This window comes from Ranitomeya imitator, chromosome 1, assembly GCF_032444005.1.
Source record: "Ranitomeya imitator isolate aRanImi1 chromosome 1, aRanImi1.pri, whole genome shotgun sequence".
Classification (NCBI taxonomy): Eukaryota; Metazoa; Chordata; class Amphibia; order Anura; family Dendrobatidae; genus Ranitomeya; species Ranitomeya imitator.
The window spans coordinates 390872175-390899598 of record NC_091282.1 but is presented as its reverse complement, the minus strand read 5'-3'; the positions used below and the strand labels follow the sequence as shown (position 1 = coordinate 390899598).

The following is a 27424-nucleotide window of genomic DNA, read 5'->3' as shown; positions in this document are numbered from 1 at the left end:
AAGACTTTTGTTCCCATCAATTTGCGACCGGAGGTTCTCTCTTGGGCTCATTCGTCCAGAGTGGGTGGACACTTTGGGCCAAAGAGGACATCTGAGTTGCTGGCGAGAATGTACTGGTGGCCACATATGGTTCGTGACGTTGGAGACTACGTTCGGGCATGTGTCTCTTGTGCCAAAAATAAGTCTCTCCATCAACGGCCAGCTGGTTTGTTATACCCTCTGCCAGTGGCATACAGGCCCTGGGAGATGGTCGGGATGGACTTTGTTTGGGTTTGCCCAAGTCTCGTGGCTGTACCATCATTTGGGTAATCACCGACCATTTTTCTAAAATGGTGCATTTGGTGCCGCTTCCTCGGCTACCTTCTGCACGGGCCTTGGCAGCGTTGTTTATTAAACACATCTTCCGCCTTCACGGTATGCCAGACAAAATTTTCAGTGACCGGGGTCCCCAGTTTGCGTCTCGGTTCTGGAGAGAGCTTTGTCATCTTCTCAGTATTGAGTTAAATCTGTCTTCGGCATATCATCCCGAGACGAATGGGTTGGTGGAGAGAGCCAACCAGACCTTGGTCACATATCTGCGACATTTTGTCTCTGCTAGGCAAGATGACTGGGCATCTTTGCTACGGTGCGTGGAGTTTGCTCTTAACAATGCTGTAGCTGACTCCACTGGACAGACCCCATTCCTCCTTAACTATGGTCAGCATCCGCGGGTACCTGTGCCCATGCCCGTGTCTTCCGCCGATTACAGGGTGGCAGACTAGGCTGTGGAGGCACGGGACATTTGGGATCGCACTCAGGATGCCATTCGGGCTTCCAAGGAGAGAATGAGGTCCTCCGCCGACGCACATCGGTGCCCCGCTCCAACCTTTGCTCCTGGCGACTTAGTGTGGCTCTCCGCCCGTAACATCAGGCTGCGAGTTGAGTCTACCAAGTTTCCACCTTGCTACTTAGGTCCTTTTAAGGTCCTCGAACAGGTTAATCCTGTGGTTTACCGTCTGGCCCTTCCTCCACGCCTAGGTATCACCGACATCTTTCATGTGTCCCTCCTTAAGCCCGTGTACATGTCCCGGTTTTCTGAGTCATCTACTGGGACGTCGGGTTCGTCTACGGACGATTACGAGGTGAACGCTATCTTGGGGTACAAGGTGGTTCGTGGCAAAAAATTTTATTTGGTGGACTGGAGGGGTTACGGTCCTGAGGATAGATCCTGGGAGCCTGCTGAGCACATTCGGGCTCCGCAGCTCATTGCTGCCTTCGAACGTAGCGAGGCCCAAAGGGGGGGGCCCTAGGAGGAGGGGTAATGTTAGGGGTCGAGTTCCCGCCTCTGCACAGGGGGAATCTCGGGCCGCTTCTGCTGCGGTCTCCCATTCCTCTCCTGCCGCAGGTAAACCTGCTCAGCAGAGACGACGGTATTTGCGTCTGGCTCAGTCTCACTCTGTGCTTAGGCTTGCTGTTGCTTCTCCAGCTTTTGCCATTAAAGCCAGTGCTAGGCAGCAGCGAGCGGACGCTTTTGGGACTAAGTCCTCCTTTTTCCCTTCTGAGCATGCCCAGGGTGAGATCTCCCGTTGGAGATCAAGGGTCACATGCTCAGATGCTGCAGTGGTTCCCATTGGTTCTCCTGGCAGGTCCTGAAAGGGCTAACTTCTGTGGCAGCTGCCCATTGGTCCTTTATTGGAAGGTCCTGAAAGTACTACAGCTATATAAGCTTTGCATGACCGCACGGCCATGCGCTAGTGTACAATTGTATACGTGTGTTTGTTGTGAGTGCAAGTCGTTCATTAAATACCCCTACCCTATTGTATTACTGTTCGCGTATGGAGTATGGCTGCTATCTAGCGCCCGACTAACCACTCAACGTGTCACACACGTATCAGCGTCTATTGCTGTGTCCGCCAGTGCGGCGCCACGTGCCAGTAGTGCGCTTCCTGACCCACGTCTGGGTGCTTAGTGGTGTCTGCCAGCACGGCACAGTTCGCACTTCGGTGCTCTAATTATAATAGTTACCTAACACACCCAGTTGCGGTGTTGTGTCAGCAAGTGGTCTAATTGGACTTCAATCCTGAGTCTTGGGGTTGTGTTCGCTGACTCCTTGCTTGCACTCTTTAGTGCGGTATTGCGGACCTTTGGCTTTACCGGGTTCACTTCCACCGCCATATTACGCTGCCATTTACTAGCAGCAGGTTTTCACCTGCACGGTGGACCCCGGACTGTGAACGCATCTATTACATCTTTCTTGGTGCGTTCCGCCAGTCCTAACATAGGCTTTCTATGGCCCACTATTTGAGAGACACATTTGAGAGGCACACTCAGGACTGGCACACAAGCCCAAAGGCCAATATTAATCTCCCACTGTTTTTTTTTTCAGGGAGAATTTAGAAACCCCCCCCAAAAAAACAGAAAATAAAATAGGCTTTCTATGGCCCACCATTTGAGACAGAGAGATGGCACACCCAGGAGTCAGGAGTGGCACACAAGCAGAAAGGCCAATATTAATCTCCCACTGTTTTTTGTTATTTTTTCAGGGAGAATTTAGAAACCAAATTATTTACAAAAAAAATAAATAAATAGGCTTTCTATGGCCCACTATTTGAGAGAGAGATAGGCACACTCAGGACTGGCACACAAGCCCAAAGGCCAATATTAATCTCCCTTTTTTTTTTTTTTCTCAGGGAGAATTTAGAAACCCCCCCCCAAAAACCAGAAAAATAAAAAGGCTTTCTATGGCCCACTATGTGAGATGGCACACACAGGGATGGCACTCGAGCAGAAATGCCAATCTTAATCTCCCACAGCTTTTTTTTTAGGGAGAATTAAAAAAAAAAAAAAAACAGGGACTGTCCTACAATTACTATTTCCCTGCAGTAATCTCAGCCAGGTATGGCAGGCAGCAATAAGGAGTGGACTGCTGCACAAATTAAATAAAAAGTGTGGACAAACAAACAAGATAGCTGTGCAGAAAGGAATGAACAACAGGATTTGTGCTTTGAAAAAAGCAGTTGGTTTGCACAGCGGCGTACACACAGCAATGCAGCTATCAGGGAGCCTTCTAGGGCAGCCCAATGAGCTACAGCGCTGAGGAAAAAAAAAAGTAGCTTCCACTGTCCCTGCAAACAAAGGTCGTGTTGGACAGTGCAAATCGCTACAGCACAAGCGGTTTGGTGGTTAATGGACCCTGCCTAACGCTATCCCTGCTTCTGACGAAGCGGCAGCAACCTCTCCCTAAGCCCAGATCAGCAGCAGTAAGATGGCGGTCGGCAGGAATGCCCCTTTATAGCCCCTGTGACGCCGCAGACAGCAAGCCAATCACTGCAATGCCCTTCTCTAAGATGGTGGGGACCAGGACCTATGTCATCACGCTGCCCACACTCTGCGTCCACCTTCATTGGCTGAGAAATGGCGCTTTTTGCGTCATTGAAACGTGACTTTGGCGCGAAAGTCGCGTACCGCATGGCCGACCCCGCACAGGGGTCGGGTCGGGTTTCATGAAACCCGACTTTGCCAAAAGTCGGCGACTTTTGAAAATGAACGATCCGTTTTGCTCAACCCTAATCATCAACGAAGGCTTTTGCGCAAAGTATTAAATTTCAATAAGCATGTTCAATCCTTTTTCCGGTATCATTTCTCATTATTATGTATAACTTAATTTATGGAAATCTATGGTTTGATTTTTTTGCCTGTGTGGATTGGATGGTGAGAATTTAATGTCACTTATACCTTTAGAAATAAATTTACTTAGAAAATTGGTGATGTGTTCAATACATATTTCGCCTGCTGTATTTATTTAACCTTCATTCCATTCATACTCCTCCAATCAAGCCATGAGGAGGAACACGTGACACAAGACTTCATATCTAGCAATCAGTGGGAGTCCTACTAAAGGATAGGTGCCGGTGACAATTATTATTTGTTGGTAAAATGAAAAATAGTTTGCACACAGCAAGGGAAAACAGTGTGAAACTTTCTAAAATGCTGGTAAAAATTTCAGTGCACTGTGATCCTGAAGTGAAAGAATGCTGTTAAATACTTCCAAAGGAAGAAATATATATATATATATAAATATATATATATATATATATATATATATATATATATATATATATATATATATAATTGAAGACTGTAGGCTAAAAATTTGAGTGATACTTTAGGAAAAATAATATTTCCATTTCTTTAATTGTTGTATTTTGTTATTAACAAGCTTTTTTAAAAAAGGTGTTTTTCTTCAATTTCAGCTAAATATGAACAGTCGTGTGAAGCATATAAACACAAAGGAAACTCATCTGGATTCTTCTACATTGATTCTGATGGGAGTGGGTCTCTGGAACCGTTCTTGGTTTACTGTAATATGACAGGTAATCTATATCATGATCTATGTGTGGTGTGCATACGCAAACAGAAATAATTGTAGAAATAAATATACTCTGGAAGTAAAGATTAAATCCAAGATAACCTCAGATTTTAACAGTTTTGTGCAATGCAAGTAAAGGTAAAATATATAAACAGCACATGGCAGTAAATGTTCAAACCTCTAATTTTCTTACTTTCTTACTCTTTAAAGCTTTACTGTACATACTATTTTATTATTTGTAACTAAAGATGAATAAATGTTTTTAAATTCGGCTTCGCTGAATTGCATCAAAAATTTAATTTGTGGCAAATTGATTTACTGTGAATTGCAGATATTGCTAATGCTTCAATTGTCGTGAAAAGACATGTATAGCAATCTGAGGTCTTCTAATACTGTGTCCAACCCCTTTTCAAGCTTCTTAAAGCAAATACATTGTTAGGGTTGGCGGAATGCACCGAATATATTTATTAGGTGAGATAGGTGCGTTCGCAACCCGGGATCCACCGTGCAGGAAAGAACCTGCTGCTAAGTAAGGCGGTGAAGTAAATTAGCATAAAGAAACTCTGTTACTTCACAGAGCCCGTATTAAAGAAAATGCTGTGCCCTGTTTAGTTCACAGGGGACACAGCTACTGAGTAGAGCCGACAGTGGTCATGCAGTCAAATGCAAACACGCAGCTCCTCTCCGGTGGAGCCGGAATTCTAATGGCTATTAGCCAGCCCTGAATTCACTCATAAGAAACTCCTCGCCGGAGGTGCCAGCATTCTAGGAGCTTATTTCAGCCGGGTCCCTGACCACACACACGACCACACTGGCGCTGAGCTCGTACATATTTGATACTAGCGCATGGCCGTGCAGTCATGAGAACCTTTTATTGCTGCAGCAACTTCAGGACCTTCCCAGAAGGACCAATGGATGGCTGCCACAGAACTAGATCAGGTACTGGGCCTTCCTGGATGACCAATGGAAGTTGCTGCAGTACCTGAGCATGTGACCCTAGACCTCCAATGAGAGATCTTACCCTGGGCATGCTCAGTGTGTGCAAGGCAGGACTTAGTCCCAGAAATGCCTGCTCGCCGAAGACCAGTGCAGGGTACAATAGAAGAGCCTGGATAGGCAGCAGTAACCCTTTGCACAGTATCAGATTCAATGAGACGCTGGGATCGATGTCTCCGCGGAGCAGGTTCCACTGTGGCCGATGCAGAATGGGAGACCGCAGCAGACATGGTTCGAGATTCCCCCTGTGCAGCGGTGGGAACTCGACTCCTAACACACGGCCTCAGAAATGTCAATGTCGCCTACACCAATATAGTTGTGGGTAAATATATGGTACCAGTTGGTAACAAATTGCCAGTTTCTCATATACTAATCTTCACTGCTATGCTGTCACACACTATCAGTACAGTTTGATCATTATTGTATGGCTTTCTCTCCCTTTCCCAAGCTGTGTGATGTGACGTCCTCTCACTATCCACATTCACTACAAAAATGGTGTCTCATTGCCTTCTTCGTCAGTTTTCATATATTCCCATTTGCTTTATGTTTTATGTTTCTAAAATATACAGATGTTACAGCACTTGTAAAGGAGCTCTTTATATGGAGGAAGGCTCAAAAAGTTTAAGAATTTAAACTTGGGGTAATTATAGAGAAGTGAACACAAAATGTAGCCTGGGGGTTGGCTCACAATTCCATTCAATATAGAGCCAACAATCACACTGGTGCTATTGAGGTAATGAGAGGAGAAACAGCGTCCTAAATTAGCTAGGGAATTGTGGCACAGTGGCTTTTGTTTTCTTTTTAAGGTAAAGCAGCAATCCAAACAAAAGTGTGAGTGTGTTCTATATATATCAGTGCATGAAATTTTGTCAGGTACCCAACACTAATAATGACATATAGGTTGTATTTGCTGGCATTGTTTCAAATTTTGTATTTGTTTCCAGGAGCTTATGAATCTATATGCAATCTTATGAAGAAAGAATAACTGGTGATAGAAATCAGTATTCTTGAGAAAAAAATTATTTTGGAAAAACTGTGAAATTTGTTTTCCAAAAAAAATGTACTATTATGTTATAAATAGGTTTAATGTATACGTATACAATTATTAGGCATTCTACTTTTATAATATCATTTTTTCTTGATACAAGCAGGCAAACAGATTTTTCATGATGACATTTATAAGATGAAGGCTGTTGCCATTGACTCATTTGCAAAAAAAAATGAGCCAAAAATAGCATATAGCAAAAAAATACATTTAAAATTAAAGTTTTTCTAATTCAGTATATACATACTAGATAGATTGTAAGCTTGCGAGCAGGGCCCTCACTCCTCTTGGTATCTATTTTGAACTGTGATTTTGTTATGCTGTAATGTCTATTGTCTGTACAAGTCCCCTCTATAATTTGTAAAGCGCTGTGGAATATGTTGGTGCTATATAATTAAAATTATTATTATATTATTACTAGATATGAGTCGATCTTTTGAATTTAGAAATTGCTGTCTGCACCAAATTTTCTCAAAATATTTTATTTATATTTTCATGAATCTCAGTTCAATTTTAAGGGACTACTCCCTCTTCTTTTACCCCCCCCTTTATTTTCCCTTTTTTTTTAAATTATGTATATAAATATTAATTTCCTTTAAAATATGCATCAAGAAATAATCAATACAAGTCATGACTGGTACATAAGGAGAGAGGACCCTGCCCACGAGGGCTCACAATCTACAAGGGATGGGTGAAAATACAGCAGGCGAGGGTAGAGCTAGTCATACAGGGGTTGAATTATTATTATTATTATTATTATTATTTATTATTATAGCGCCATTTATTCCATGGCGCTTTACATGTGAGGAGGGGTATACATAATAAAACAAGTACAATAATCTTGAAAAATACAAGTCACAACTGGTACAGGAGGAGAGAGGACCCTGCCCGCGAGGGCTCACAATCTAGAAGGGATGGGTGAGGATACAGTAGGTGAGGGTAGAGCTGGCCGTGCAGCGGTTTGGTCAATCGGTGGTTACTGCAGGTTGTAGGCTTGTCGGAAGAGGTGGGTCTTCAGGTTCTTTTTGAAGGTTTCGATGGTAGGCGAGAGTCTGATATGTTGTGGTAGAGCATTCCAGAGTAGGGGGGATGCACGAGAGAAATCTTGTATGCGATTGTGGGAAGAGGAGATAATAGGGGAGTAGAGAAGGAGATCTTGTGAGGATCGGAGGTTGCGTGCAGGAAAGTACCGGGAGACGAGGTCACAGATGTATGGAGGAGACAGGTTGTGGATGGCTTTATATGTCATGGTTAGGCTTTTGTACTGGAGTCTCTGGGTGATGGGGAGCCAGTGCAGGGATTGACAGAGGGGAGAGGCCGGGGAATAGCGGGGGGACAGGTGGATTAGTCGGGCAGCAGAGTTTAGAATAGATTGGAGGGGTGCAAGAGTGTTAGAGGGGAGGCCACAGAGCAGGAGGTTACAGTAGTCAAGGCGGGAGATGATGAGGGCATGGACTAGGGTTTTTGCAGATTCTTGGTTTAGGAATGTGCGGATCCGTGAAATATTTTTGAGTTGGAGGCGGCAGGAAGCGGAAAGGGTTTGGATATGTGGTTTAAAGGAGAGATCAGTGTCAAGGATTACCCCAAGACAGCGGGCTTGTGGGACTGGGGAGAGTGGGCAGCCGTTTACTGTAATGGATCGGTTCGTTGGGGAGATCGCGTGAGATGGGGGAAAGATGATGAATTCTGTTTTGTCCATGTTAAGTTTTAGAAATCTAGTGGAGAAGAAGGATGAAATAGCAGACAGACATTGAGGGATTCTGGTTAGTAGGGAGGTGATATCTGGTCCAGAGATGTAGATCTGTGTGTCATCAGCATAGAGATGATACTGAAAGCCGTGAGATTCTATGAGCTGTCCCAGGCCAAAGGTGTAGATGGAGAAGAGCAGGGGTCCTAGAACTGAACCTTGCGGGACTCCGACAGATAGGGGGCGAGGTGAGGAGGTGGTGTGTGAGTGGGAGACGCTGAATGTACGGTCAGTTAGGTATGATGAGATCCAGGATAGGGCCAATTCTGTGATGCCAAGGGATGAGAGGGTCTGCAGCAGCAGGGAATGGTCCACTGTGTCAAAGGCAGAGGACAGGTCCAGGAGGAGGAGGACAGAGTAGTGTCGCTTGCTCTTGGCGGTTAATAGGTCATTGGTGACCTTAGTTAGGGCAGTTTCAGTGGAGTGGTGTGACCGGAAGCCTGATTGAAAGCGGTCGAAGAAGGAGCAGGAAGATAGATGGGAGGACAGTTCAATATGGACATGTTGTTCCAGTAGTTTTGAGGCAAAGGGGAGAAGTGATATAGGGCGATAGCTAGATACAGAGGATGGGTCAAGAGAGGGCTTTTTGAGGATAGGTGTGATTGTGGCATGTTTAAAGCTTGAGGGGAAAATGCCAGTTGTTAGTGATAGGTTAAAGAGATGGGTTAGGGTTGGGATGAAGACTGTGGTGAGGTTTGGGATGAAGTGGGATGGGAGTGGGTCAAGTGCACAGGTGGTGAGATGCGATCTTGAGAGTAGAGTGGAGAGTCCGTCTTCTGTAATGGTGGAGAAGTTGGTTTTGGAGGTGGAGGGCTGGGTAGTTGGGAGGAAGGGTTCTGGGGGTTGTTTACTAAAATTGTCTCTGATGTTCTCAATTTTCTGCTTGAAAAATGAGGCGAAGTCTTCAGCTGAGATGAGTGGGGAGGGAGGAGGTGCTGGGGGACGGAGGAGAGAGTTGAAGGTGTTGAATAACTGTTTGGGGTTGTGAGACAGGGAGGATATGAGAGATGAGAAGTAGGTTTGTTTTGCTGTGGCGAGCATGGTTTTGAAAGCAGTGAGGGACTGTTTGAATGCGATGAAGTGCTCAATGGAGTGGGATCTTTTCCATCTGCGCTCAGCAGCTCTGGAAGCTCGCCTCAGTTCTTTTGTCATGCTGGTGTGCCAGGGTTGTCTGTTGATTTTGCGAGCTTTGGTATGTGTGAGAGGGGCAAGAGATTCCAAAGCTGCAGCTATTGTGGTGTTATATAGAGTGGCAGCATCATCCGCATTGTGTAGGGAGCTTATGTCTGTGAGAGGGAGGAGGGATTCAGAGAGTGAGTGAAGATCAAGGTGTTTAAGATTTCTGCGAGGGTGTGAGAGTTTGTGGGGTGGGGGTTGTAGACAAGGAGTGGAAAGGGAAGAGAATGTAAGTAGGTTGTGGTCAGAAAGAGGAAGAGGTGAGTTTGAGAGGTTAGATAGGGAGCAGAGGCGGGTGAGAATGAGGTCCAGTGTGTGACCATCTTTGTGGGTGGCTGTAGAAGACCATTGAGTGAGGCCAAAGGAGGAAGTGAGAGATAGAAGTTTAGTGGCAGCTGAGAGGGAAGTGTCAATGGGGATGTTGAAGTCGCCCATGATGATAGTGGGGATGTCAGCGGCGAGGAAGTGGAGTAGCCAGGTGGTGAAGTGGTCGAAGAAGGTGGTGGCTGGCCCTGGGGGACGGTAGATGACAGCCAGTTGGAGGTTGGAGGGGGAGTAGATGCGCACAGAGTGCACCTCAAAGGAAGGGAGGATAATAGAGGGTGGCAGTGGGATTGGGGTGAAGGAGCAGTTATCTGACAGGAGAAAACCAACTCCTCCGCCATGCTTGCTGCTGGGGCGGGGTGTGTGAGAAAGGTGGAAGCCACCGTAAGAGAGTGCCACAGGGGAGGCTGTGTCAGAAGGGGTGAGCCAGGTTTCAGTGATGCCGAGGAAGGAGAGTTTGTTATTGATAAAGAGGTCATGGATAAATGGAAGTTTATTGCAGACAGAGCGTGCGTTCCATAGTGCTCCAGATAGGGAAATTGGGGGAGTGGGGGCTGGATGAATGGGTATGAGGTTACAGTGGTTGCGAGGACGTGTAGAGGATCGTGGCAGGGGATTAGAAATGAGTGTGGGGATGTGATGAGGAGGGCCAGGATTTGGGGATATGTCGCCAGCAATGAGGAGCAGCAGACAGAGCGTTAGAAGGTGTGAGCTGGATAGGTCATGATGTGGCCGTGTGTGCCTGGCGAGAAAGGATTGTATGTGGAGGAATAGTTCTGTGGAGGAGGTGAGATGACTGGGGAGGATGGAGGGAGAAATGACTAGTTCTTTACTGGGTGGAGGGACTACAGGAGATAGGAAGAAATAGAGTAGTATGGGGGTGAATGTGAAAAGAAACCGAAACATTATAGTGGTTTTCTATTCCTTTACCTTCCAGTCAATTCCAGTCCAATTCTAGTCTAATTCATAGCAATTAAAAAACTGCAATTTCTAAGATGGTCAGACACGTCTGGTCAGACTCATGGCTATGAATTTATGGGCACCTAAGGGCTCACAGCTGAGAGGGAGGATGTGGGCGTGTGTGTCTAGAGCACATGTTCACAGTTAAGCCAGGTCATAAAGAGGGGGTGGGGTAGATGGCCACTCAGGTATGCAAGCAAGAAGCAAGGGAAGTGAAGTACGAATGGATAGAAAACAATGGGTAAGCAAAGCATACCAGGTGGGAATTATATGCAGTTCACATAAACACACATTGCAGGAAAGGCAGAGTAGATGGACAGCAGCATACCAGGTGGGAATTATATGCAGTTCACATAAACACACATTGCAGGAAAGGCAGAGTAGATGGACAGCAGCATACCAGGTGGGAATTATATGCAGTTCACATAAACACACATTGCAGGAAAGGCAGAGTAGATGGACAGCAGCATACCAGGTGGGAATTATATGCAGTTCACATAAACACACATTGCAGGAAAGGCAGAGTAGATGGACAGCAGCATACCAGGTGGGAATTATATGCAGTTCACATAAACACACATTGCAGGAAAGGCAGAGTAGATGGACAGCAGCATACCAGGTGGGAATTATATGCAGTTCACATAAACACACATTGCAGGAAAGGCAGAGTAGATGGACAGCAGCATACCAGGTGGGAATTATATGCAGTTCACATAAACACACATTGCAGGAAAGGCAGAGTAGGTGGACAGCAGCATACCAGGTGGGAATTATATGCAGTTCACATAAACACACATTGCAGGAAAGGCAGAGTAGATGGACAGCAGCATACCAGGTGGGAATTATATGCAGTTCACATAAACACACATTGCAGGAAAGGCAGAGTAGATGGACAGCAGCATACCTGTGGGTAGACAAAACAGCTTGATTAGAGGATACAGGTGGTGATGAGGATGATGAAAGTACAGCAGTGATGAATGCTCAAATGCCCCATGGAATTCTAGTCTAATTCATAGCAATTAAAAAACTGCAATTTAAAAATGCAATTTCTAAGATGGTCAGACACGTCTGGTCAGACTCATGGCTATGAATTTAGTTTAGTTGAATAGTTTCATGTTTGTCTTAAAATGCAGCAAATTAATAAAGCTACCAGAAGCTTACATCAGGCAAGGACTTGAGAGTGATATGACAAGAAATGCAACATTTGGTAAAAGTTTGAATTGCATGAATCTTTCTAAAACATCTGTATAAGTAAAGTTGTCTAAGAAAAATTAAAAAAAGACTTAAAAAAGAAATACAACTTGGAAAATGGTGCAGATATACACAGCATGCGGCGCAGTCACTTGAAAAGATCAAATTAGTCACGAAAAATGAAAATGTGATGATAAATTGGGGCCCAAGTCATATGAAGTTTGACTTTTCTATGAGATATCCTTTCTCCCAACAAGAATTGGCAAAATGTAGGCTAGTTGATTGAAATGTGCTATTTCAAGAGAAGTAAATGCATATTTTCTTGCGCATTAAGTAAAACATCATGTTGAGAAGGATTGTCCTGCAGAGTCTCTCATGAACCCATGATGACATGATTTCCTTCATGTTAAGTTTTAGCGCTTGTTGCATAAAAGAAATATTATTTTCTAAGGCTGTCTTTCTACCCTCTCCGGACACCCTTGCATGAGCTGAACAATCATGTTTAAGGTGGAGTTAAGACTGTTATTTAATATTCATGGAAACCTGTAATTTGCAAGAAAACTTACACTCCAGTAAGACTTTTGTGAGTTTAAACTTAATAAAGCAGACTCAACCTAATCATTATTTATACAAATAAATGATCATTTGACTTGATTCATATACAAAATACATATATACAGTACCAAAGTACCCCTCCTTTCCTATGATGATAGCTTTAAGCACCCTTAGCATTCTATCAAGCAGATTTATCAGGTAGTCACCTGGAATAGACAGGTATGCCTTGTCAAGAGATCATTTGTGAAATCACTTGTCTTCAGAAATTGTCTGTGACTATCAGATGGCTTTTGCAAGGACAACGTTGGTGCACAATTCCATACATTGCTGAGCCCTTTTCTACAATTGGTTTTAGCCAAAATATAACAAGGACGTCTCAGCTAAGTAAGAAAAAACATGAATCCATCATTCCTAAAGACATAAAGGTCTGTTATTCTGAGGTTATCTTCAAATGCAGTTATATAAACCATCAATCACTATGATAAAATTGGCCATCATGAGGACCACCCTAGGAAAAGAAGACCAAGTATTATCTCTGCTGTAGAGGATAGGGTTACCAGGTTCTGAAAAAGTAAACTGACAGCACCTCAGAAACAGACTTCATAAATAATGCAGATACATCAAGGCAGACACAACTCAACATCAACTGTCCAAAGAAGATTGCAAGAAGCAGGCCTTTATGGATGAATTGCTGCAAAAAAGCCACTATTGAGGATCACAATTAAAAATAAACTTTTCTAAGAGAAGTAACGCAAGGACTAGAGATTAGATCAGTGAAAATCTGCTCTGTAGTAAACATTTTGGTACCAACCAAAGACGACTCCAGCCAATGGCTTTCAGTGCATTCTGTTTTATGATTGAATGCAGCTTGAAAAAGTATCCAATATCCTGAGTATGATTTGATGACTTGTCTTTGGCACAGTTTGCCTCCATTGATGTCCCTTTGTTTCCTGTGATGTCCATTTAGTTATTCAACCATACAAGACACAAACATCAGGCAGCACTGTGATTTACCCATTTGTTCAATAGTGTTATGCCTATTATAGCACAACTCAAGAAGGTGGGCCTCTTATAGCCCGCTTTATATTATTGTTTACTTATTCACCCTAAGAGCATCTTTCTTGTACTATCCAAAACAAAGAAAAAAATGGAGTGCACTCACGGGACCAAAATGCAAACAATCCTTTAATCAAAACATGTGCAGGTACACTGGGAGAACGTTCTCCCAGTGTACCTGCACATGTTTTGATTAAAGGACTGTTTGCATTTTGGACCGATGAGTGCACTCCATTTTTTTCTTTGTTTTGGATTATCATGGACTGACAGGCGTGCACCCAAGTGTCCAGCAGCAGGCATATAGGCACAACAGCTTGGAATTTCTGTGGTGGTATTAGAAATATTTAGTAGCAGTGCCATGCATCACTTTTTTTTCTCTCTATATCTATAATATTCAAATTTCTTGTACTATATTCCTTCTTGTTGCCTATGGCTCCAAAGCCATTCATGTTTAAAATAATAATAATAATATGAAAGGGGTGGTCTGAAACTAAAATTTATTTTAACCTTATATCTCTATTTAATGTCATAATCTAATCTTTTTATCTAATATATTTTAATTAAAAGTCTCTATAATTCCCTCACTATTCTGAGTACACATATATATAAAATACTAAACATGTAGTGTGCATTTACCAAACTAGCAAAGCTATAACATAATGCACAACTCATAGAAATATAGTAAACATAACTTTATTAATCATACAAGTAATCACAAGACATAAGTAAAAGGGAAAAGCAAAAAAAGTGGACAGAAGTGCGGCATAGCACAGGGACCACAATAACGTATATTATATAATCAAAATAAAAAGTAAAAATTATCTACATAGATACAAGAAATAATAATAACAACATTGGTATCCACGGAATGTAAAAGTGGGAATTATAGTCTGTAACGGGGGTATTAATTATCAAAAACTACATAGATAATGGTAATGCCACAGGGTATATTTTTCCAAAGATTTAGGTAATACCAGAGTATATGGACAGAAATATAAGTAAAAGACCATAGGTAAAAAACCATATATAGGTCATAAGCTATGTGCACACATTATTATAGCAGCAAAATGCAAATTATTTAACTAGCAGCATAGCATAGATATTGCACATTAAGTCCATCTGGCAATGAATAGGAAGCCCCCTGCACAGCAATATAATCTAAATAGTGGTACAATGTAAACACTATTACAATAGCACAAGTGTGCTCTAAATAAGTCTAAAGCCCGTACATCAGACAAAGACCTAATTGTATAAGCAGTGGAATACTCAACTGTCTAAGTGGTCCTGTGGTGACCCGCACCCGCCCGACGCGCGTTTCGCCTGAGCTTTGATGAGGGAATGAATAGAAGACCAGAGAACTGCTATTTAACTAACAATAGACCAATCGGTGGAAGCGTGAGTAATGAGTGAGCCGAAAACAGCTGATAGGAGGCGTGTATATTGTACCATGCATGGTATCGCCGGAGCTTAACTCCTCCCACAAGACGCGTCTCCTAGGAGCGCACCACGTGGGGGAGAAAGACAGCAGCGTGCGCTCCACGCTGGAGCGCATCCAGCGCCAGTTAATGAGAGAATGCGGCCAGCAATTATGACGTGGAAATAGTGTTGTGAGTACCCAATGTCATTATTAAGTAAGGTGCATCTAGCTAGGTGAGAACCAAAACACATAAGCGCCGCTAAAGTGCTCAAATCATATAAAATCAGTGCAGGGCAATGAGGGTGTGATGTTGCCGGGACCTATTGCCTAGCATATATGTAAATAAATAAATCAAACATATTTAGAATATATAAATACATCTAACAACCAGATAACATAATCATGATTACAATAACATATACAAGTGTAAATGACATTAATAAAGTGCAGAAACCACCGATAGCAGTTAGACAAATGCAGTACTATATAACAATACATAAAATATAAAAAATACATAAAATATATGGCGAAAGATCTAGAAAGAAAAATAAAGATAAAAAAACAAGAATTAGTAACAGACAACGTGATCAAATAGATGAATAAGGAACAAAACAAAATACATATGAAAGCACACATATATATATATATATACATATGTGCAGAAGATTCTACACACATATATAAACACATAACCGTATGTCTGCATGCATCACTGAATGGGTAGAACAAAGGGTTGGGGAGTAGACAAAATATAAATATATAAATAAACATAAAAACATATAAAACGATCAATCGTCCACCATACGTAGCAACTATGTATGAGTGCATAGATAGACATCCGTAAAAGTACCCATATATACATTAGTTACTATACACTGACAAGAACACTATATTATACATATACCAGTCAGAACATCAACATTCATAAATGCACATATCTGTAAACTCCACACACATACATACATATACATATAACAAATAGTCTGGTTCAATACAGAGTTAAAAATTAAATACATCATAGATGTGTATATATACATAAAACAAACATGTATTGGACCATATATATACAAAATAATAAATATATATAACACAATACAAAGCATCCATACATATAAATACATACATATACATACAGAGAACACCCATATATATGCACTTACTGTGTCTCATGTATAACTGTCAACAACTCTCAGAAGATACACATACAGTTAGGTCCATATATATTTGGACAGAGACAACATTTTTCTAATTTTGGTTACAGACATTACTACAATGAATTTTAAACAAAACAATTCAGATGCAGTTGAAGTTCAGACTTTCAGCTTTCATTTGAGGGTATCCACATTAAAATTGGATGAAGGGTTTAGGAGTTTCAGCTCCTTAACATGTGCCACCCTGTTTTTAAAGGGTCCAAAAGTAATTGGACAATTGACTCCAAGACTATTTCATGGACAGGTGTGGGCAATCCCTTCGTTATATCATTCTCAATTAAGCAGTTAAAAGGCCTGGAGTTGATTTGAGGTGTGGCGCTTGCATTTGGAAGGTTTAACTGTGAAGTAAACATGCGGTCAAAGAAGCTCTCCATGCAGGTGAAACAAGCCATCCTTAAGCTGCGAAAACAGAAAAAACCCATCCGAGAAATTGCTACAATATTAGGAGTGGCAAAATCTACAGTTTGGTACATCCTGAGAAATAAAGAAAGCACTGGTAAACTCATCAATGCAAAAAGACCTGGGCGGCCACGGAAATCAACAGTGGTGGATGATCGCAGAATAATCTCCATGGTGAAGAGAAACCCCTTCACAACAGCCAACCAAGTGAACAACACTCTCCAGGAGGTAGGTGTATCAATATCCAAGTCTATCATAAAGAGAAGACTGCATGAAAGTAAATACAGAGGGTTCTCTGCATGGTACAAACCACTCATAAGCATCAAGAATAAAAAGACTAGACTGGACTTGGCTAAAAAACATCTAAAAAAGCCAGCACAGTTCTGGAAGAACATTCTTTGGACAGATGAAACCAAGATCAACCTCTACCAGAATGATGGAAAGAGAAAAGTATGGTGAAGGCGTGGTACAGCTCATGATCCAAAGCATATCACATCATCTGTAAAACATGGCGGAGGCAGTGTGATGGCTTGGGCATGCATGGCTGCCAGTGGCACTGGGTCACTAGTGTTTATTGATGATGTGACACAGAACAGAAGCAGCCGAATGAATTCTGAGGTATTCAGAGACATACTGTGTGCTCAGATCCAGCCAAATGCAGCAAAACTGATTGGTCGTCATTTCATACTACAGATGGACAATGACCCAAAACATAAAGCCAAAGCAACCCAGGAGTTTATTAAAGCAAAGAAGTGGAATATTATTGAATGGCCAAGTCAGTCACCTGATCTCAACCCAATTGAGCATGCATTTCACTTGTTAAAGACTAAACTTCAGACAGAAAGGCCCACAAACAAACAGCAACTGAAAACCACCACAGTGAAGGCCTGGCAGAGCATCAAAAAGGAGGAAACACAGCGTCTGGTGGTGTCCATGAGTTCAAGACTTCAGGCAGTCATTGCTAACAAAGGGTTTTCAACCAAGTACTAAAAATGAACATTTTATTTAAAATTATTGAATCTGTCCAATTACTTTTGGTCCCTTTAAAAACAGGGTGGCACATGTTAAGGAGCTGACGCTCCTAAACCCTTCATCCAAATTTAATGTGGATACCCTCAAATGAAAGCTGAAAGTCTGAACTTCAACTGCATCTGAATTGTTTTGTTTAAAATTCATTGTGGCAATGTCTATAACCAAAATTAGAAAAATGTTGTCTGTGTCCAAATATATATGGACCTAACTGTATATAGACACAGACAAGAAAAAAACAACCATTCATCCAAAACCAGTGATGTAACATACACACCAAACAACAATCATACACATATGTATATACATCAAAAATAAGGTTGGAAAAACCAACCATATTAGAAGAAAAACAATCACACTCAAATCATGCAGGCCAAAGTTACTAAGATAAAATATATTATATAGCATATAAATCATATATACTAAAAGAGAGGGGGGGTGGGGGAAGGGGGGGAAAAGAAAACAACCTCAGAGAAATGGGACAAAACTCATGGTCTCATTAAGACCATTAGGTGCCATAGTGTCTAAAACCGTGATCCATCTCAATTCCTTTTGGGCTAGGATCTTCTTCCAGTCACCCCCACGGTTATCAATAATCACCCTATCTATACCACTTACCTTAAAACTAGAAGGATCCGAGTTATGGTATAGTTTGTAGTGCCTGGGAATAGTTTTTAATTCCTCCTATTCCCTCACTATTCTATCTAACTTCTTAATTTCCTTTTACTTCTTGACAACGCTTAGCTTGACATCCCCCAGTGCATGCTGGGATACTCAAATGAGTTCTCTTTATAGGACAGAGGCTGCAATCACTCCCATAGCCTTTGCCTCTTCCCTGAATTGAAGTGTCATCAATGATGTCAGTGTCAGGGTCTGGGCTAGTCCCTGCTCAACTGAGCATGCGTTGGTTATCAATTCTGATGGATGCTCATTAGAGCTGGCGAGGAAGGGCATTGTCACTCTGCAGTAAGAATATCGGAAAGAGTGACAAGATCCTGCTATCCATTCGTTGAAATTGAGATCGAACTCCTTTTGAGTATAGCCCAGCATCTGAAACGGATGTCACTGATCATGCTCCGTGATGCAGTAAAACAATCCTTTCCTTTTTCAATGCAAGTAGTACATGGATGCAGGAGAGCAGGTGGAGAGAAGGATAACGGCTGTTTTGATTCGATCAGATGCTTCAACAGGTCCAGGTATGGAAGGAAGTGGATAGGCAAGAAAACGTCTTCCTCACCACCCCTCTGTAACAACAATTAAAAGCAATAGAGACCAGCAGAGCAAAGTGTATGCATACAAATTGGGATCACCACATAAATATAGAAAATATACAAAGGTATCTTTATTTATGGAACACAACACAAAAACATAAAAACATTTAAAAACCCCCAATGAGACCTGGGGTAACGGGTCCATACAAATAACAGATGAATGCCATAATAGAACATACAACACTGCACAGCAAATATACATAAAGAAACATTACAATAAGAAAGGACACAAACCCATTGTCCATTATAGATACAGGGAGGATAAGCTATAGTGTACTCTTATAGTGTACACTTAAAAGCAAGTATTTTTTTATTTTAACAACGAAGAGAAAAATTTCTACAAAAAAAATTTTTTTTCTTTTTTTTTTTACAAAAAGGCTGACATGCCGACCTTATCATTAAAGCCACATGGACCTTGTGTATTTGTGCGTATTATCCATCTTGCCTCCCTACATAAAAGTAGCTTTTTAAATCACCACCTTGGTCTGGTAAAGACACCCTTTCTAACCAACAAAGCAGAGTACCTTCGGGTCTGAATTATAGCTCTGGCAAAAATTAGGAGACCACTACAAAATGTTTAGTTTGTCTGATTTTTCTCCTTATAAGTATATTTTTGAGTAAAATGTAAATTGTTCTTTTATTCTATAAACTTCTGACAACATGTCTCCGAATTTCCAAGCAATAAAATTTGTATTTTTTTTCTGACAAAGAACAATGGTCAAAATGAAAAAAAAAAAAAACAGTGATTTTAGAACTCAAATAATGCAAAGAAAAACAAGTTCATAATCATTTAGAAACAACAATACTGTTTTATCTCAGGCGAGTTTAGAAATCAATATTTTGTGGAATAACCATGATTTTTAATCACAGCTTTCATGCGTCTTGGCATGGTTTCCATCAGTCTTTTACACTGCTTCTGGCGCAAAAATTTGAGCAGTTCTTGTTTGTTTGATGGCTTGTGACTATACATCATCCTCTTGTTTACATTCCAGAGGTTTTCAATTTGGTTCAGGTCTGGAGATTGGGCTGCCCATGACAGGGTCTTGATGTGGTGATCTCTTAATTTTTGCCAGAGCTGTATGCACATTGCGCATATGCTCAATTAGAGGCATTGATCCTTTCCTTCTGGAGATTGATTTAAAATTTTTTCCCTAAACCTTACAAAAAGCAGTTTAATAGATTTTACTATACAGAGCCTGTTGCACGGGCAGAAAAGGACATACACAGCAAACTGATTTCTACAAGAAATAAACTGATTGACAAGTGTGATAATCCACATATGGAGATTGGATTCGTTTTCAAGTGGCAAGAGCCACATCTGTGATTTCCCTTTAAAGATACATTTTTTAGCCAGTTATTTTGGGGTACCTTTAGCCGGTTACGGAACAAATTATCCTTCAAATTTTGACACAGCCTATAAGTAATTGCTGGTTTTTCCTGAACCACATCTCTTAGATCTTTATCTGAACTTAGGACCTGCCAATTTTTAATTATAGCAGAACATATAACTTTGTCCAGTGGACTGTATTTAAAACTATAGATGAATCTCTTGGGTTTTGCACAGTTAATGGTGCTTCGGGACTTATTCTTTAGCCTTTTTCAGAGCTTTTTCAATGATTTTATGCAGACAACCTCTTGATAAGATGTGACTTTTTAATTTATCTTGCTTGTTTGTCAATGGTTATTTTTGTGTTATTGACCCTCCTCAAATGCAAAAACTGAATATATGGTAATGCAGTTTTTGTATGTGCCAGATGTGGACAAGCAAAATGCAAAACAAAGTTTCGCGCAGTTCGTTTTATATGTACTTCTATATACTTCTATGAGGAGAGGTCAATTATTTACTTGATCCCTGATCTAAGAAACTGAACTCATGGCCCCCCAAAACATGTGTAAAAACATATTCATGTTAGAATCATTTAGTTAAATGAAAAAATTACTAAATTCTTCTATTGAACCTTATCAAACTACAAAAATGTTATCCACATAATGTTAGGTGTCTAGTTCCCGCCGCTGCACTGGGGGAATCTCTGCTGCATTCTGCCATTCTCCTCCAGCCACAGTGGAGCCTGCTCAGCAGAGATGTCTGTCCCAGCATCTGGCTCAAGCTGATACTGTGCGGCTGGTGCTGCTGTCCCAGGCTCAGCATTCATAACCAGTACTGATCAGTGGTGAGTGGGCGCTCCTGGGACTAAGTCCTGCTTTTCGTCTTCTGAGCATGCCCAAGGGACGACCTCCCATTGGAGGTCGGGGGTCACATGCTCAGGTCCTGTAGAAGCTTTGGACCACTAGGAAAGTCCCGGAGAGCTTCCACTATAAAAGGTTTGCATGGCCGCACCTGTTATTCTGTGTGTGTGAATGTATGCCTGTTCTGGTGATTGCTCCTTAATCATTCCCATTCCTAGTGGTGTTGAATGCTCGCGAATGTTGGAGCTAACTAGCACCTGACAGTGTTATCCTGAAAAAAAGAGCACGATCCTACTGCGTCAAACCAACAGCGACCGCCAGTGCGACGCTGTGCTCAATCTGTGCGCTTTCCTAGCCCTAGTTAGGGTGGTTAGTGGTGTCCGCCAGAGCGGCGCTGTATGCACTCTGTGCAGTAATCTTTAATCAGTCCTGATAACTGGTCAGTGTAGGGTAGGAACTTCCGCTTGAGCTCAGCATCTGACTCAGGGCGTCCTCAGGCACGGGCTCAAAAGCCACCGAGGGTCAGAGTAAGATCAATCACCAGCATAGTGGCATAGTGGGGGTGAGTTTCAGGGATCCCACTCGCGTCCATCTGCTGCACCCTGTGTCTGCTAACAGGGCACAGCATTTTCTTTGTTTCCCTGCGACTCTGTGAAGCAACAGAGTTCGCATCAGTTCATACTGGGTGATGGAACCCGTGTTTATTCTGGGGTAGTACCACCATATAGGGTTGAGCGACCTTCACTTTTATAGGATCGGGTCGGGTTTCACGAAACCCGACTTTTGGAAAAGTCGGGTCGAGTGAAATCGGCCGATCCTATAAAAAAGTCGGGGTCGGGGTCGGCCGAAACTCGAAACCCAATGCAGTGCATTGGGTTTCCATGGTTCCCAGAGTCTGAAGGAGCGGAAACTCTCCTTCAGGCCCTGGGATCCATATTTAAGTGTAAAATATAGAATTAAAATAAAAAATATTGCAATACTTACCCTCTGACGCGCCCTGGTACTAACCGGCAGCCTTCCTCCTTCGAATCCGCGCTTCTAGGACCTTGCCGTGACGTCGCGGTGACGTCGCGGCTTGTGATTGGCCGCGCGGCCGCCCATGTGACCGCTCGCGCGGCCAATCACAAGCCGCGACGTCACCCGCGACGTCACCGAAGGTCCTGGAAGGGCTGATTCTTAGGAAGGAAGGCTGTCGGAAGGAAGCAGGGCGCTTCCGAGGGTGAGTATATTCCTATTAGGTATATACTGATTAGGGCGCTTCCGAGGGTGAGTGTATTCCTATTAGGTATATACTGATTAGGTATATACCTATTAGGTATATACTCACCCTCGGAAGCGCCCTGCTTCCTTCCGACAGCCTTCCTTCCTAAGAATCAGCCCTTCCAGGACCTTCGGTGACGTCGCGGGTGACGTCGCGGCTTGTGATTGGCCGTGCGAGCGGTCACATGGGCGGCCGCGCGGCCAATCACAAGCCGCGACGTCACCGCGACGTCACGGCAAGGTCCTAGAAGCGCGGATTCGAAGGAGGAAGGCTGCCGGTTAGTACCAGGGCGCGTCAGAGGGTAAGTATTGCAATATTTTTTATTTTAATTCTATATTTTACACTTTAATCTGAATTCCGATACCAATTCCCGATATCTTAAACATATCGGGAATCGGGATCGGAATTCCGATTCCAGATTCAAAAGATCGCCGACTTCATGGCCGACCCCCCACTGGGGTCGGGTCGGGTTTCATGAAACCCGACCTTGCCAAAAGTCGGCGACTTTTGAACAATTTCGACCCGTTTCGCTCAACCCTACCACCATATAGTGCCGCCATTACCTAGCAGCAGGTTCCATCTCTGCACAGTGGACCCCGGGCTCCGAACACATCTTTTACTATCTTTATATTTATTCGGTGCGTTCCGCCAGCCCTAACATTTAATATGTGTAAGTTTTTTTATATTTTTTTCTTCCTGTGCAACAGTTTCTACATAGGAAAAACTATTAGACCCCTTTTGTAAGGTTAATTTTTTCAGTGCAGATAACTCCCCTTTATTTAGATTATCAGGCATTTCTTAGTATATAAGTGCATTTACATCCCTTATCACCAGATTGTGAAATAAGTCTATTGAATTAGAAGCTATTGGTGGATTTTCCAGGGTTTCCTATCTGCTACCGCCGAGGTCTCATCCTCCTCACTCAGAGTTAGCAAGAGCGATACATAGTCCACAATAGCACGACAGGTGGACTCATTCACTCTGAAGCCCAAAGGGCCATCAGAGGCTGGAATTTCACCAGGTTTTGTTACAGTATTAGAGTTTGCTGTGGAAGAAAATGATTTGTGCTAATGAATCTTACGAACTGCTTTAAATAAATCAATCTTAAAGTCCACCTTGTCAAACCTGTCAGGGATACAAAAATTAAGGCCTTTAGATAACAGTAATAATGTGTCCTTGTCAAGAGAAAGTTCAGTGAGATTTATAACATTTAGGAACCTGTTAGTAGCCTCATTTATTTCCAAGAAACTTGTCTCCTCTTTATTCCTATGTGCACACTGGTGCTTCCTGCTCCCTCTTCTTCTCCTGTGTTTCCCAAAGGGGAAATTGCATTTGATAAATTCTCAGGGACTGAATTGCGTTGTTTGGGCTGTCCTGCTTCCTCAGAAGCACTAGAGTCATTTTGTTTAAATTTATTCCATTGGAAAATTCTTCCTGTTTCAAAATCATTTTTCTCATGGACAAATGTATCCTTTTTGCACTCGTTAACCCCTTCATGACCCAGCCTATTTTGACCTTAAAGACCTTGCCGTTTTTTGCAATTCTGACCAGTGTCCCTTTATGAGGTAATAACTCAGGAACGCTTCAACGGATCCTAGCGGTTCTGAGATTGTTTTTTCGTGACATATTGGGCTTCATGTTAGTGGTAAATTTAGGTCAATAAATTCTGCGTTTATTTGTGATAAAAACGGAAATTTGGCGAAAATTTTGAAAATTTTGCAATTTTCACATTTTGAATTTTTATTCTGTTAAACCAGAGAGATATGTGACACAAAATAGTTAATAAATAACATTTCCCACATGTTTACTTTACATCAGCACAATTTTGGAAACAAAATTTTTTTTTGTTAGGAAGTTATAAGGGTTAAAATTTGACCAGCGATTTGTCATTTTTACAACGAAATTTACAAAACCATTTTTTTTAGGGACCACCTCACATTTGAAGTCAGTTTGAGGGGTCTATATGGCTGAAAATACCCAAAAGTGACACCATTCTAAAAACTGCACCCCTTAAGGTACTCAAAACCACATTCAAGAAGTTTATTAACCCTTCAGGTGCTTCACAGCAGCAGAAGCAACATGGAAGGAAAAAATGAACATTTAACTTTTTAGTCACAAAAATTATCTTTTAGCAACAATTTTTTTATTTTCCCAATGGTAAAAGGAGAAACTGAACCACGAAAGTTGTTGTCCAATTTGTCCTGAGTACGCTGATACCTCATATGTGGGGGTAAACCACTGTTTGGGCGCACGGCAGGGCTTGGAAGGGAAGGAGCGCCATTTGACTTTTTGAATCAAAAATTGGCTCCACTCTTTAGCGGACACCATGTCACGTTTGGAAAGCCCCCGTGCGCCTAAAAATTGGAGCTCCCCCACAAGTGACCCCATTTTGGAAACTAGACATCCCAAGGAACTTATCTAGATGCATAGTGAGCACTTTGAACCCCCAGGTGCTTCACAAATTGATCCGTAAAAATGAAAAAGTACTTTTTTTTCACAAAAAAATTCTTTTAGCCTCAATTTTTTCATTTTCACATGGGCAACAGGATAAAATGGATCCTAAAATGTGTTGGGCAATTTCTCCTGAGTACACCAATACCTCACATGTGGGGGTAAACCACTGTTTGGGCACATGGTAAGGCTCGGAAGGGAAGGAGCGCCATTTGACTTTTTGAATGAAAAATTATTTCCATCGTTAGCGGACACCATGTCGCGTTTGGATAGCTCCTGTGTGCCTAAACATTGGCGCTCCCCCACAAGTGACCCCATTTTGGAAACAAGACCCCCCAAGGAACTTATTTAGATGCCTAGTGAGCACTTTAAACCCTCAGGTGCTTCACAAATTGATCTGTAAAAATGAAAAAGTACTTTTTTTTCACAAAAAAATTATTTTCGCCTCAATTTTTTCATTTTCACATGGGCAGTAGGATAAAATGGATCATAAAATTTGTTGGGCAATTTCTCCCGAGTACGCCGATACCTCATATGTGGGGGTAAACCACTGTTTGGGCACTCGGCAGGGCTCGGAAGGGAAGGCGCGCCATTTGACTTTTTGAATGGAAAATTAGCTCCAATTGTTAGCGGACACCATGTCGCGTTTGGAGAGCCCCTGTGTGCCTAAACATTGGAGCTCCCCCACAAGTGACCCCATTTTGGAAACTAGACCCCCCAAGGAACTTATCTAGATGCATATTGAGCACTTTAAACCCCCAGGTGCTTCACAGAAGTTTATAACGCAGAGCCATGAAAATAAAAAATAATTTTTCTTTCCTCAAAAATGATTTTTTAGCCTGGAATTTCCTATTTTGCCAAGGATAATAGGAGAAATTGGACCCCAAATATTGTTGTCCAGTTTGTCCTGAGTATGCTGATACCCCATATGAGGGGGTAAACCACTGTTTGGGCGCACGGCAGGGCTCGGAAGGGATGGCACGCCATTTGGCTTTTTAAATGGCAAATTAGCTCCAATCATTAGCGGACACCATGTCACGTTTGGAGAGCCCCTGTGTGCCTAAACATTGGAGATCCCCCAGAAATGACACCATTTTGGAAACTAGACCCCCAAAGGAACTAATCTAGATGTGTGGTGAGGACTTTGAACCCCCAAGTGCGTCACAGAAGTTTATAACGCAGAGCCATGAAAATAAAAAAAAAAAATTATTTTCTCAAAAATGATCTTTTAGCCTGCAATTTTTTATTTTCCCAAGGGTAACAGGAGAAATTTGACCCCAAAAGTTGTTGTCCAGTTTCTCCTGAGTACGCTGATACCCCATATGTGGGGGTAAATCACTGTTTGGGCACATGCCGGGGCTCGGAAGTGAAGTAGTGACGTTTTGTAATGCAGACTTTGATGGAATGCTCTGTGGGCGTCACGTTGCGTTTGCAGAGCCCCTGATGTGGCTTAACAGTAGAAACCCCCCACAAGTGACCCCATTTTGGAAACTAGACCCCCAAAGGAACTTATCTAGATGTGTGGTGAGCACTTTGAACCCCCAAGTGCTTCATAGAAGTTTATAATGCAGAGCCGTGAAAATAATAAATACGTTTTCTTTCCTCAAAAATAATTATTTAGCCCAGAATTTTTTATTTTCCCAAGGGTTACAGAAGAAATTGGACCCCAAAAGTTGTTGTCCAGTTTCTCCTGAGTACGCTGATACCCCATATGTGGGGGTAAACCACTGTTTGGGCACATGCCGAGGCTCGGAAGTGAAGTAGTGACGTTTTGAAATGCAGACTTTGATGGAATGCTCTGTGGGCGTCACGTTGCGTTTGCAGAGCACCTGATGTGGCTTAACAGTAGAAACCCCCCACAAGTGACCCCATTTTGGAAACTAGACCCCGAAAGGAACTTATCTAGATGTGTGGTGAGCACTTTGAACCCCCAAGCGCTTCATAGAAGTTTATAATGCAGAGCCGTGAAAATAATAAATACGTTTTCTTTCCTCAAAAATAATTATTTAGCCCAGAATTTTTTATTTTCCCAAGGGTTACAGGAGAAATTGGACCACAAAAGTTGTTGTCCAGTTTCTCCTGAATACGCTGATACCCCATGAGTGGGGGTAAACCACTGTTTGGGCACACGTCGGGGCTCAGAAGGGAAGTAGTGACTTTTGAAATGCAGACTTTGATGGAATGGTCTACGGGTGTCACGTTGCGTTTGCAGAGCCCCTGGTGTGCCTAAACAGTAGAAACCCCCACAAGTGACCCCATTTTAGAAACTAGACCCCCCAAGGAACTTATCTAGATATGTGGTGAGCACTTTGAACCCCCAAGTGCTTCACAGACGTTTACAACGCAGAGCCGTGAAAATAAAAAATCATTTTTCTTTCCTCAAAAATTATGTTTTAGCAAGCATTTTTTTAGATTCACAAGGGTAACAGGAGAAATTGTACCCCAGTAATTGTTGCGCAGTTTGTCCTGAGTATGCTGGTACCCCATATGTGGGGGTAAACCACTGTTTGGGCACACGTCGGGGCTCAGAAGTGAGGGAGCACCATTTGACTTTTTGAATACGAGATTGGCTGGAATCAATGGTGGCGCCATGTTGCGTTTGGAGACCCCTGATGTGCCTAAACAGTGGTAACCCCTCAATTCTACCTCCAACACTAACCCCAACACACCCCTAACTCTAATCCCAACTGTAGCCATAACCCTAATCACAACCCTAACCCCAACACACCCCTAACCCTAACCACAACCCTAATTCCAACCCTAACCCTAAGGCTATGTGCCCACGTTGCGGATTCGTTTG

The 27424-nt window shown here is 42.3% G+C and overlaps 1 protein-coding gene across 1 annotated transcript in view; it reads left to right on the top strand.

Moving 5' to 3' along the window:
* Nucleotides 1–27424, top strand: part of CNTNAP4 (contactin associated protein family member 4) — an 820352-nt gene that overhangs the window by 510268 nt on the left and 282660 nt on the right. Inside the window, exon 12 of the mRNA XM_069762123.1 lies at nucleotides 4233–4352. Within this exon, the coding sequence (XP_069618224.1) occupies nucleotides 4233–4352 (120 nt within the window). The remainder of the gene's footprint in view (nucleotides 1–4232; nucleotides 4353–27424) is intronic.